Raw genomic sequence first — 14,059 nt, 5'->3', positions numbered from 1 at the left:
GAAAGGTTTTTCCCTAATGGAGGAAGAAATTGAAATAAAGAGGCCAATTATTTAAAAGAAAATGAGGCAGACTCTTTTTAAACAAGAAGCAGAAATGTAAACTTTTTTTTCTCCTCATGGCGAAAAGCAAATCCTGACCTAGTGTGAATATAACATTGTTGATTGACACCAACTTCTCCTCACCGGTAAATGACTCCTCCCTTATTATACTCCCCTTTGTCCTCATACCCTTTCTAGTAATACTTAATACTGTTGATTTGACACAGGCTGATCACAGTAGTTTTCATCTGTTTCTGATTAAAGCTTCACTAGACAATGCTCCTGAAGGTAGGCGAAATATGAACAGTTGTGAGAAGAAAAATCACAAGGAGGTTTTTAGTGTTGCAATAAACAGCAGTATGTGGACATGGGTTTATGGACATTTGGATTTCACAGACTACATTATATGACTTGGGAAGAAGGGGAGATCACTTCATCTATCTTTAAGCAACAGATTATGAACAGAAAACGTAACCTCCGCCAAAAGGATCATGTCTTCCTTTGCCTTTGTTTGTCTATTACTTAACAGGAAGATACCAAAACTACTCAGTGGATTTCCATGAAACTTGGTGGAAGGATGTGGCATGGATCAGGAAAAAAACTCTTAAATTTTGATTTGGACCCTGATAACGGGGTGGATCCAGGCATTTGTATCACTTTCTTTGGCATTGTGAGAAATTGCATTTTTCAAATTTGGTTCAAATTGACAGAAACGAAGAGGACTGTTGGGCCATGGTGGAAGTATGAATGCCTTCTTTCCCTTGTTTCTTAAGTTAAATTGAAAAAGTTACCTTAATAGCCCAGAGTGTGTCCACTTGATTGCCCAAATGTCCCCAAACCCTGTTTTGTCTGGTGTCCAAGATAGACACTTGCCCTAGTTTAATGGATAGTACAGTATCCTGAACAGTCAGAATAGCTCTATTACTGGATGAGTAAGAATACACCCTGTAATGTAGAAGGTTTTATACTCTCTTCTCTTAATGTCTGCCTTTAACTGTTTTTGTTTAAAGCTACAGCTAAAATGTAGTGACATCTAGGGGCCAAGTTGCATGTTGCACCTGATCACCCCTCACCCCACCCTCTTCTTCCAAACATCAAAGAGAACCTGTGGTAGCCTTCAGTTGTCATAAAAATTCAAATGGGTTTAGTTTGTCCAGTATGAGCTACTGTAAAAAAATGGCAGCCTCCTTAGAGTGGACCCCCTCCTAATGTAGATATAAATTATCTAAATTTAAAGGGCTCATTTAAGAGGAAAGAAAACAACAATTCATACAATTTAGATGAAACACACTAGTGATAACATCACCAGGATTAATTTATATTCATTTTCTGCCCATAGATCATTTCACCTAAATGTTACTGAACCTTTAACGTTGCAGATCCAAATCAAAATCTGGATTCCTGTAAATGTGGTTTTATAAAGGGGACTGGTGGGCCTTGGTTGAGGTATATGTGCTCTGCTGGTTGCAGTCCTGGTTACAAATTGAAAACCTACAGAGGGAGGAATGCTCTGAACCGCTGAACGCAGGGGCCAAGTTGCATGTTGCAGCTGAATCCCCCTCACCTCACCCTCTTCTTCCAAACATGAAAGAGAACCTGTGGCAGCCTGCAGTTGTCATACAAACTCAAATGTGTTTAGTTTGTCCAGTCTGGGCTACTGTAAAAAACATGGCAGCCTCCTGAGAGTGGACCCCCTCCTGATGTAGATTTAAATTATCTAAATATAAAGGGCTCATTTTAGAGGAAAGAAAACAGCAAAACATCACCAGGATTAATGTATATTAATTTTCTGCCCGTAGATAATTTCACCTAAATTACTGAACCTTTTATGGGTGCAGATCCAAATAAAAATCTGGATTCATGTAAATGTGGTTTTATAAAGGGACAGGTGGGCCTTGGTGGAGGTATTTGTGCTCTGCTGAGTGAGGGAGGAATGCTCTGAACCGCTGAACGTGTGATTTGTCTCTTGATCACAGCAGATCTGAGTGTGCATGACGCGGGAGAAGCAACCAGGAAGCAGGAGACTGTAGTTCTCTGAGTGGTGGCAGTCAATGAGGATGTGGTGATTCCTCCACAGCTGCTCACAACTGAACCGAGGTCGCCCACCAGCGGTGGAACGTGAACATCGTGTTTCACTGCGGACTCGGGACGACGGGACGGAGACTCGGGACCATTTCCCCCCGCAGAGCCGGGGTTCTCCTGTGGAAACAGACGTGGGGGGGGGACCTCGCCATTACTTCGACTAATGAAGAGTTCAACGAATTAAGAGCGCGGGAACAGTGGGAGTCTCGAGGACGTGACTACAAAGGACAACAATACACAAACCGCAGAGCTCCAGACTCACTGGAGCCAGCAACTTGTGAGACGTCCCAGAGCCGCAGCACGACCCCCGTAAGAATCCCGACTTCTCAGTCCGACACAACCCTCCACCAGCCCCGCAGAGCAGACATCGTGTTTGCTTGATGTGGGTTCTGCCTGGTTTTATTTCACTTGTTTTACCCCCGTGATCCTTTTGCTGCAACTGTCAGAGTTGGACAAAGTTTGTTCATTCGGGAACACTCTCGGATCAATGCGCAAGGAAAGTGAATGAATGAGAGGTTAGACATGGACTGTGTTGCTTTTTTAAACGTCATAAAACGGCGCTTACATTCCTACTTTTAAATTCGTATTTTACAGTAAAGGAGTCAAAACAGATCCCCCACAAAATGCAACGCTAGAGCGAGCACTAGTTTGTGTGTAGGGCGGAGTGATCTGCACTCTGCCTCTCCAGTCTACTAGTCTCCAGGAGCTGGAGGACATGGCACGGGGGAGACGGGGGGAAGAAGCCGAGGAAAACCAGAGGAAATCCCTCAAGAGAGTAGCAGCCGCCGCTTAGACGTGGACGGGAACACACCTAGCCTCGGGTCTTGTGTATTTGCTGGACAGGTATGTGATGTAATGGCTGTCGGGTGGAAACGAGCGGAGGTGAACTTGAGGGAAGCTACATCAGGAGTTGTTCGCTGCGCAGAGGCTCGCCGCTCTCCTTTCCCAGGGCTGGGCTAGCAGCTAGCATAGCTTAGCTTCAGTTGTGAGAAGTTCCCCAAAAAGTTTCTGGAATGGAGGAAGAGGAGGGCGGCTGAAGTGACCGCGGCCAGTCGCTCAGAGGTGGGAGAGTCTGGAGCAAGACGTGAGGGTTTAAAGAGGAAACCGTGTCTTTTAATGCTCGTCTCTGCTGGTGTCAGTTTTTAAAAAGCGTCTGACTGTAACTTCCAGCTAAGTTGTTCACGTTAGCTTAGGTAGTTAGCAAACCCTCGAGGTTGCTCACATTAGCATGTTGCTGTCAGCTAATGTCGCTCAAATGATGTTTGACATCGTAGCTTGGGTGTTTGTGCTGCAGCTAAATAATAGCATCACTTTACGCAGTTTTTAATGCGTGTGTAATGTGCGATGCGAGTCTCTCTCCTCCTTCCCTGGGTGGGGGGGGGGGGGTGCCTACTCCTTACCAGTTCGTTCTTCCATATTGTCTGTTCCCAGTTCTTCATACGTATGAAGTTGTTCAGACATATCACTCAATAAAGATAAGAGCTATTGTCCACTTTCTGGATGTTTGTGTCGGGTCCCATCAACACGAGGATGATGGCAGTGTTCACTAGTCCTGAGCGTCCAACCTGTGATGAAACATCTACTCTATGCGGGCCAGTGCGTATCAGCGATCTCTGGATGGATTTCATTGTTTACCACCTCTAGGTGTCTTCTTTTCCAGTTCGTAAGGAGTGGTTGGGCCTTTGGAAAGAGCTTTAGAGGACACATGATCTCTGGATTTGTTCTGTAGTTGAAATTACGACGTGACTCTTTAAATATTTGGAATCCATGGAAAGTACTACAAGTATCTTTTGTGGCTTGTAGTCTTTGAAAAATGGCAGGGCTGTTCAATAAGGGGCTTTTTCGGGACATCATTTCTCATTAAACATAGTGAGTCATGCTCCTTGTTTTAAATTTGTAAAACTCATATGATCAGGCTTTAAGTGGAAGCCACTGATAGTTGGAAGTCAGGTCGGAAAGCATCTCCAGTCATGTCTATGAGCTCTGGCCAGTCAATCATGGGTTTCTGTCTCCCCACCAACCCTTCTTTACAATGTGACTTTTGTATAAGTGTGGTCAAGGTTGATTTGGTTTTCAGCCTTTGATGAGGGAAAACACAAAGAACTATCAGTGTGAAGACTTGTCTGTAGAGAGGGATCCGCTTTATCTGGAAGATTAGTCATTCAGATTCAAATCAGCGTTTCCTTTAGTCGTCAGTTCAGGCGAGTTATATCTACCACGTGTTGTTTCAACAATATCTTCCTACGTGTTTCAGAACAGATCGGACCTGTCTTCAAGTTGAAATCTGTTACTCGACATTGCTCACCCAGCAGTGAACTGATGAATCACTGCTGATCCAGTCTACAAGAGGGCTAGTCACAGCGCGGTCTCTGACTGGGCAGGCTGTGTGGAAACAACGACTGGATCTGGTGAACATAAGAAAAGAGAAACTCAGAACACAGACGAGCTGATAACTCCTGTGTGTGCCTACATGTCCTAGTTTAGGTTTCTTCTTTCATGTGCACGTAGAACAATAAGCAGTGGAAGTGGGTGCAGTGCTGTTGGACAGCTGGGTTCTGGAAGGGAGGGATGGGATGAGGGAGGAAGCAGCTCTTTGTGGTCACATCCTTTTCGACAGGGGCCGGTTTCACAAGCCCCACAAACAGCTGCTGCTGGGGGCTACATGTGTTTGTCCGCTTGCTGCGGCTGCATGATATAGATGGAAGTGTCGTGTGTCACAGCATGATTGGTTTCACACATGTTGGGTAATTGTTTAAAATACACAGTAACAATTCAGGAGCATTTGGAAATAGAAAAAGAGGGGCAGTCATTGGAGAAATCCTGATGTAATGTAATTTTTTACAGTGTTGATTCTATAATTTATTGTTTTATGAGTCATGGTTGAGCAATGCAGAAGTGACTGGTGGTACTTTTAACAACAATCTATCTTATCATATATAAAACACTAGAGAACCAGAGTTTCTCCATTCATCTTTTTTTTTACAAATCTGATTTAATGTTTTATTTGAAATCAGATTAATAATATTTTCCTGTCTAAATACCAGGCATTACATTGCCTCCTTTACCACTTAACATGGCCATATCTACAAATAACTATTTAATTGATACAGCTATACCTTTATATTGTAATGAAACAGATTTCGGCTGGCATCATCATGTTTTTCTCATTCACCTTCTCTGCATGTGTTGTTTCAGTCTACATTAAACATAGTTGAAATGACTAATGTAACCTAAAAATGCAAATTTAGGAAATTGATGAATATCTTACTTTTACCATCCCATCTAGCTTGTGGGATTCAGACCAGTGTTATTTGATTTGTGTCTTAATCAGTATGTTTGCTTTTGACCTAAATGTTTGTTCCACATGTCGGCACTACAGCATTTCGTATTGGTTGATACATAATATTATCATTGTAAATATTGCCTGGCAGAGCAGCTTGCTAGCTTCACATGTCATTGTCATCTAGGTTATTTGGCACTAAGAGTTTTGTCTTTTCATATGTATTATCTGCAAGTTCTACAACACCTACCAGATCATTAAGTCATCTTAGTTTCAGTAAGACTGACGCTCTGTGACTGATAAAGAGGACAAAGAGCTTTTTGATCCGCCTGATGATTAAGAATAATGTCAGTCACATGCGGTGTCATGCTTTTTAAACTTTATTTGAATTGCAATTATTATTTTCAACTCTTAGGATTGCTTAGTTCCTGGTCTCTAAATGTTAAGCCTGACAAATCACATCCACATATTTGCTCTCTTTTCAGGTGGCTGACGGAGCAAAAACTCTGACTGTACGTTGGTTTGAGAATCAGCTTGGAGAGGACCTGGGAGTTGTTGTTGATGAGAACTGGTCAGTACCTTAATACTGAACCTGTGGACTTGTACCAGTGAGACCTGCTACAACGTGTCACTTTGACAGAGGTCCCGATCTCCGCTCCTGCAGCCTGCACCCCCTCCCTCCCTCCATCAGTGGTGGTGACCCAGCTCCGGACAGCTTGCTGCAGGGCCCTTCCTGAGCAGCAGCAGCTGCGTCCTGCTAGCTGACTCCCCTCCCTCCCCTGCTTCCTGTCCTTGGTCAGACAAGGCTAAAGCCTCCTCTCCCCTACCCCACCCATCATCTCTGTACCCTCTCACACACACTCAAGCGGTTTATTTTGTTGACTACATTCTCACACACCGGTTTAGGCTACCAACACTATTCGGAGATCAGCAGCAGGGGACTCATAGAGCCCTCGGTCCCTTTTGAATTGACCATCCTACAGAGTTCCTGCCTGTTACCCACACTACAGCCATGACCTCCATGTCCAGTCTTTTCTCCTTCACAAGCCCAGCAGTCAAACGGCTGCTTGGCTGGAAGCAGGGGGACGAGGAGGAGAAATGGGCAGAAAAGGCGGTGGATGCGCTGGTGAAGAAGCTGAAGAAAAAGAAAGGTGCCATGGAGGACCTGGAAAAAGCCCTGAGCTGCCCGGGACAGCCCAGCAAGTGTGTTACCATTCCAAGATCATTGGACGGCCGGCTACAGGTTTCCCACAGGAAAGGTCTTCCTCACGTCATCTACTGCCGAGTGTGGCGCTGGCCCGACCTCCAGTCCCACCACGAGCTCAAACCCCTGGAGGTGTGCGAGTACCCGTTTGGCTCCAAACAGAAGGAGGTCTGCATCAACCCATATCACTACAAGCGAGTGGAGAGCCCTGGTAAGTAGCGGTGCTGTCAGGGTCTATGTTATTTGTTATACTAGTGGATTAATGGTTGGCCCCCATAATCTAGTAGGTTAATAAGCCTATATTGGAAGTTATACTTAGATATGTACATTTAATGGCATAATTGTTTCACTGTGCTGAAAAACAGCATCACTGTTTTTAAACGACTGGATAGAGCACTGGAAAGATTAAACCAATGTGGAGCTTTGCACATCCCCTAGCTAGATCTCTGAGTAAACTGTGGAGCTGGTAAACAAATCCAGTGAGGTCAGGAGGCTGTCATCACACAGGCTTGTTCCACCCACCCCCTCCATTTCACAGAAAATCAATATCACTAGCTCTTTTGGAGTCTTATTAGATTATATGCCTCGGGCACTCCAGATGGGGTGTGGCATCAGAGTGGCTTACTAAATGCATAAACCACTCAGCCTAAACTCCAGCACTTTCTCATTACTACCCTCTCCGTCCTTCTCCCGGTCACTCGCACACTGCACCACATACATTTATGGATGACCCCGGGGGAAAACTCTCTGACATTATACTGGTTTGCAATTGCCAGCTCTGTATTGACTGGTTCAGGGATATGGATCACATGTTGGTCAGGAGAGACAGCGTGTCATCATTTGACCCAATGCTGGTAATTGTGGATGGGCAGCCTTGCAACTGTAACGCTACTAGACTCTTGCAAGACTACTGACTACTGTAGGTTGTATGTGTTTTTATTTTATAACTGTTAAAGTTCTTAGTTTTGTTCAGGTTATTGGTTTTAAGTAAGACCTGCTTTGATTGAATGATAGTAGATTTGGATCATAATTATGCTGTCCGTCTTATGTCACGAACATATCAGCCACAAGATCAGGTACTTCTTCAGCTTAAGATATATAGTGACATCTGCTGGCCCGACAGTGATTCAATTATTGTTAATATTTCAGCTGAAATGATCAATTAGAGCAACTTTCAATTTTTCCAAACTTTAGTAATTTATAAGGATTTTAAAAAACACACCAATATCAGCTTCCTCGTTATGAGAAAATGTTGTTTTATGTTGTCAGTTTCCCAACATCACCTCAGCCTACATGTAGATACAATCACCCTTTTCAAACCATCTCTTATGGCCACACATGACTGAGTTGCATATGCTGCATTAACTGAGTGGGACTTAAAGCTTCTACGTGTCCAGGTATCTAGATAGCGGCTACCGATAGTCTGCATGCGAGGTGTTCAGGAAAAATTGGTAAATTGTAGCATCCACCTGTGAAAAACCTCAAGGACTAGAAACCTTAGGCATCTGAAGATTTAATCTGAAGTGGTAGTTCATTGTGAAGTGCTTTTGTTTTTTCATCCGATTCATTAAACAAGAAACAATCTGCTGCCCCACTGATGAACATCAACATTCAGAGAGCATGTCCATGGAGGGTCTCTTTGTTTAGGCTGAATTTCCGTTATCAATAGAAAGGATACATAGACACCAGGTTTACTGGTTGTGTTGTGTAGGCATTGTCACCTTACATATAATGTCAAGATTGTTTCTAAGTTTTTAGAAATTTTATTTTCCGCACGATTGTTTTGATTTATTTGATTAACAAACCCACCTTCCCTCCTCTTTATTTATTCTATCATCCAGTGCTTCCTCCTGTCCTGGTACCACGGCACAGCGAGTTCAACCCACAGCATAGCTTGCTGGTACAGTTCCGGAACCTCACCCACAATGAGCCACACATGCCCCTGAATGCCACCTTTCCAGAGTCCTTCCAGCAGCCCCACAGTGGGGGCGGCAGCAGCGGTGGAGGAGGCTCTTTCCCCATCTCTCCAAACTCGCCCTTTCCTCCTTCTCCAGCCAGCAGTGGTACTTATCCAAATTCTCCTGCCAGCTCGGGGCCCTCCAGTCCATTCCAGCTCCCAGGTACAAGAAATACACTCATTTACCTGATTCTAGAAAAGATGCCAGACTATTGTTTTTCTGGCTTGTTACTGTTGTGTAGCCAATGTTGGTTTAAAGGGAGATTTTTATGTTTAAAGTGAAGTTGGTGACAAAATTCCTTCAGATTACTCACCTTTTCTATGTATCATTCAAAACAATGTCAGTCAATATGCTTTTTAGCGGCAATAAATTGAAGCATTAACTTAGTAAATGGTGCAGTTGAATATCAAATAATTCAGTCGTCTTCCTTACTTATTAGTGTAAACATAAACATGCTAAAGTTCATCACTAGGTTACTCTTATCAAAGCTCTAACCAGGCCAGGTTATTATATTTATTCAAATATAAAAAGCTACAGCTCTTAATGAGAACAAAAGAAATGCCAGCTAAGCAGTGTCCACCAGAGCCAACACTGTTGGCTGCTGGCAAGGCCCTAACTCAGTGGAGCAGGAAGCCTCTGTCCCACTGCTACTGACTGGAGACAGAACAGATATATTCACATGAAGCAGCATCATTCTTTCCTGTTCAATAGACGTGGTTTATCGGGAAAAATCATCCTTGTCTGTTCTTGTTATACTCAGTTGTTTAAGTGGATGTTGGTATCTGTGTGTGTGTGACTATTGCTCTAATCTGCTCCAGTCCAGATCTGCTGACGCATCTGGTGGCTTTAGGCAGTAATGCAGAATAGGTTTTTAATGACAATTTAGGATTCAGGCTTATTTGTGTTGAACAGCCCTGATCATCATTGTCCACATTTGTGAAAAAAAACTGTAGAAATATTTTCAATGCAGTCTAAGTGGAGCTTTTCTAATAAGATTTCCCCTGTGTATCGCATTGTGGACCTGAAAGCTCATATTGCCTCTCTGTTGGGAACGGGTTAGAATGTGGCTTAGTAAGCAAGGGATATGTGTAATCGGACACCATTTCCGGGGGTACAGATCCTGTGATGATTGTTGGAGTCTAGGGAGCTTCTGTGTGTGTGTGTTTGTTTGTATGTATGTGTGTGGGTTTGTATGTGTGTCTCACAGACCATTTGCCAGCAACAACAACTGGTCTCATCATCACTAACTGCTCTCTTCATGTCTCAGCTGACACCCCACCCCCAGCCTACATGCCCCCTGATGAGCAGCTGGGCCAGGAGAACCAGTCCATGGAAACAAGCAGCAGCGTGGTGCCGCTGAACATGCCCAGAGGAGGTAAGCAGTGCCCACATTTAGACTGAGAGTCATAAAGATGACAAAGAAAAGCTTAGCAGTCTCAACAGTGAAAGGATAACCTACCTGCCAGACAGTCATTTGTGAAGGCTTATAAAAATCCAAGGCGATGGACAGTATGTCAGGAATATTGAGGGATTTCTTAAAACTTTGCACAATTAAAAATGATAGGAATCTGAGGGTCAAAGATCATTGTGCCCTCACGAAATACCTCTCTGTCAATAAATCACATACTCAACTCAAGTATTCATTGTATTCCAAACAAATGTCCTAAATGAGGAATTGGTAGTGTTTTTTACCCAAAACGTCAGATGTCAACTTCACTGTGACATCCTACTGTTCTGCAAACAACAGTTCTTTATTCCATTAATACTAGTTCCCTCTTTATTTATGAACGGAGATAAAGATTATGACCCGATTGAGTCAAATTACTTTAAAACTATGTCTGATCTTATATATGTTTGCAGTTTCCCAGTCCTACCCAGTTATACTATAAAGGGTGTGCTCTTTATCTGCTCTGTCTATGACCTTATAAAAGAGAACTAAAAAGTCATTTGGGAATTTGAAGCACAGGAAAGCATGGCCAACAACATAGTCCTAATTTGGACTCATGTGTTTTTGGGAGAATCAAATCCAGGCCGTTGTTGGCTGCCACAATGATAATAGAATTGATATATAAAAGTCTAGGAAATGTACTGTTAATGTAAACCACCTGCTGTAATTTTCCACTATATGAAATAGTTTCCATAACAACGAGCGCAGTTAATGAGCAGTACATTAACTGCTCTCATCCAGTTTCACCTCGTTAGTAAATGAATCCAGTCCCAGTGGTTTTATAAGTGTATATAATATACCTGCATACTGAAGGATTTTATGTTACGTTTGGGAAGAATTTCAATCCTCATGGTCATGGGAAACGCACTGTATAACTGTATGTACGCTAGTTACAGCTTCCTAGTGAGAGCTTTATACGGAGTGGTGGAACTGCTTACTGTCCCAGCTGCAGAAGGATGGAGACTTCCTTTTAACCATGTTTGCTCTCACATGATTGCGGCCTTATGTATCCTGAGTTTGTTTCCATCCATGGTGTTGGCCCATTAGAGTGCACTCTGGAGGTATCCTGAAGTAGCAAACGCAGAGCACAGTCCACAGACTGTAACTTATTTATTAATATTTCTTGTCCGATGTATCTTAATCAAAGTGTCACTCCCTCTGGAAGAGAGTTTATGACTCACCCCTGTTTGTGACCTTTGTTTTCCCAGATGTGCAACCAGTAGAGTACGAGGAGCCGAGCCACTGGTGCTCTATTGTCTACTATGAGCTCAACAATCGTGTAGGTGAGGCTTATCATGCCTCCTCAACCAGTGTTCTCGTGGACGGCTTCACTGACCCTTCAAACAACAAGAACCGCTTCTGCCTCGGACTTCTATCCAACGTCAACCGCAACTCCACAATCGAAAACACCCGTCGACACATTGGCAAAGGTAAACCTGACGCTCACACACAGAAGTAGAGGCAGATTGGTTAGATACTTAGTTTTAGTTTGTAATCGGGCTGGGAGATCAAAATAATTATCGCGAAATAACCTTTCCTCAATACAATTTTAAGACATGGTCGATAGAACTAAGGATTAGGACAGACGCATTAAAGGTTGTCCTGTGTTAGAGTCCATGTAAGAGTCCGTTTCCTCCTCACTCACCCGCTGACCTGTGCTCACCTTACACTTTAACAATAAACACAACCTCTGATCAGACGTTATTAGGACACGTACAGGACTGACGTTTACTTTGTCAGTTTGTGAGACAAATATTTAAACCTGCTAAAAAACATTAGACGTAACATGACGCGCACAGTCAGCCCTGTCTATCCAGAAACATAAATATGAATTAATCAGTTTTTTTAAGATCAGTTATAAGTGTGGGTGATTGGAAAACATCATAGGAGCAAGGTCATTTGTTTACCTGCAGAGAAATTAACCTCAGTGCAGTGGCACAGATTTTTGATATATACCCTGATGTATATATCGATATCGACTGATGTGACAAAAATAATCCTTATAAGATTTTCTTCCATATCATCCAGCCCTAGTTTGATTATTAGTTTGAATGTCCTGAACATCATTTGTTTGTTTCTGTTTCCCAGGTGTGCACCTGTACTATGTGGGAGGGGAGGTTTATGCAGAGTGCCTCAGTGACACCAGCATTTTTGTCCAGAGCCGCAACTGTAATTATCACCATGGCTTCCACCCCACCACTGTCTGCAAGATCCCCAGTGGATGTAGCCTCAAGATTTTCAACAATCAGGAGTTTGCTCAGCTTCTGGCCCAGTCGGTCAACCACGGCTTTGAGGCCGTCTACGAGCTTACCAAGATGTGCACCATTAGGATGAGCTTTGTCAAGGTAAGAGCTCCAAGTAAAGGACAGACGGGGAATGTATAATTGGTCTCTGAGGCCATGTTCAGAGAATGACAGAGAATATCTACACAAATGGGTCTAGACTTTGCCGTTCAATCATGAACAACACTGCATGAAATTCTCCACACGTGTTTACAAAAGAACAGAAATCTCCGAAGCATTAAGTTGAGGTGTGGTACAACAGGCAGTCATCATTGTCTTCAACGTGTTGCACTTGACGTGTTAGAAACGTCACATCTGGAGAATGTCTTGAGATTATCTGGAGTTTGGTGCATGTCTGAAGGCAACTTTAGATATTTGGAGCTGGAGGCAAATTTCATCATTGTTGCTCACTGTTGTGTCATTCGTTCTGCCTCTTCTCAGGGCTGGGGAGCTGAGTACCACCGACAGGACGTCACCAGCACCCCCTGCTGGATCGAAGTGCACCTGCATGGGCCCCTCCAGTGGCTGGACAAGGTCCTAACACAAATGGGTTCGCCTCTCAACCCCATCTCCTCTGTGTCCTAATGATGGACTTGTGGAGCTTGGGAGCCCCTTTTTTTTACCTTCTACCCCCCCCCCCCCCCTCAGTGATTTATAATTTAAGGTGGTCTTAACGGCTGAACTGTTTACACTTACTTTGGGAAGGGATGATGAAATCTGGCTGAAAAGTCAACAGCCGCCAGAATCCAGTTGTTGAAACTGAGTAACATTACAAGCCGATACCTGGAGAAAGAGAGGAATAAGGAAATCCCAAGTAGCAGTAACGACATGGACACACTACTGCTTGACAATGTTACAACACCTGCAAGAATTGAGGGCTCTGTTGTCAAGCTTGAATCTGTCAAATGTTCATTTTTGCATCAAGTTTTGTTTTTCCTCAAATGATTTATTCTCTGTATGTGTAGTTTTAAGTGAAGCAGAACTGTTTCACTAGTCTGCCTTATGTCTGACTGATGAATTGGATTTTTACTGAACTCCTTTCTTACATTGTCGTCTCTGTGTCAGATATTTACGATTTATGATGTAGACACAATTATGTTTACCATTAGGCTCAGATATAACAAATGCTTTCTTTTTATAGTCTCTACTGTTAGAAATGAACACTGAGCTACTGCCTTTTAAGAAAGTTATGTATGCCAACCTGATAGTTTTTATTGTTGGGAGATCAATCACTGAACAAGTATAACATGCCATAAGCTAACAACAGTGTGAATGTTGCATCTTTGCAATATAAGTAGTCATTAATGATATAATCAGACCGTGGACGACATCATTATTACCGATTCTTGTTTGTACTCTCAAGTTCAAGTAAGAGTGACTGTATTTTCCATACTCACTATTAACAATATTGTGCACTCGTGGATTTTTTGGAGGCATATTCAATTTTGGCGTGGGTACCAAGGCATTATGTTGATAGATAATTGACTTCATTAGCTCAATGAAATAAACAGGTTATTTGGTAACAATGATTGTTTATTTTTCTGTCCCTCTGTCCTCATCAGAAACCTGAGCGTTGGATGTAAATGTGATGAATCAACATGGTTTTGCACAGTAACCATTACACTTTGCATCTGTGCAGATCGAAGCTTTGATTAACTGTGTTAATGAAAGACTGGGGATGGATTTTCAACACATCAGCATCACACTGAACACTGGTCTACTTTTGATTATTCTTGTTTGAATGGCTGCTAAGGATTTAATTGAACA

At 42.9% G+C, this 14,059-nt stretch overlaps 1 protein-coding gene across 2 annotated transcripts; it reads left to right on the top strand.

Annotated features, from left to right (window-relative positions):
* The first annotated feature begins 2,146 nt into the window (after positions 1-2,146).
* On the top strand, positions 2,147-12,922 carry smad5 (SMAD family member 5). Of its 2 annotated transcripts, none has more exons than XM_061079712.1 (7): positions 2,147-2,430; positions 5,887-6,816; positions 8,447-8,725; positions 9,831-9,938; positions 11,219-11,440; positions 12,099-12,355; positions 12,734-12,922. In XM_061079712.1, the coding sequence occupies exons 2-7, from the start codon at positions 6,414-6,416 to the stop codon at positions 12,875-12,877; spliced, it is 1,413 nt and encodes a 470-aa protein (XP_060935695.1). In that variant the 5' UTR covers positions 2,147-2,430; positions 5,887-6,413; the 3' UTR covers positions 12,878-12,922. The 2 variants fall into 2 exon arrangements, with proteins under 2 accessions (XP_060935695.1, XP_060935694.1); XM_061079711.1 differs by lacking the exon at positions 2,147-2,430 and adding an exon at positions 2,829-2,964.
* Positions 12,923-14,059: the final 1,137 nt, after the last annotated feature.

This window comes from Limanda limanda, chromosome 10 (genome assembly GCF_963576545.1).
Source record: "Limanda limanda chromosome 10, fLimLim1.1, whole genome shotgun sequence".
Classification (NCBI taxonomy): domain Eukaryota; kingdom Metazoa; phylum Chordata; class Actinopteri; order Pleuronectiformes; family Pleuronectidae; genus Limanda; species Limanda limanda.
This window is presented reverse-complemented; position numbering and strand designations above follow the sequence as displayed.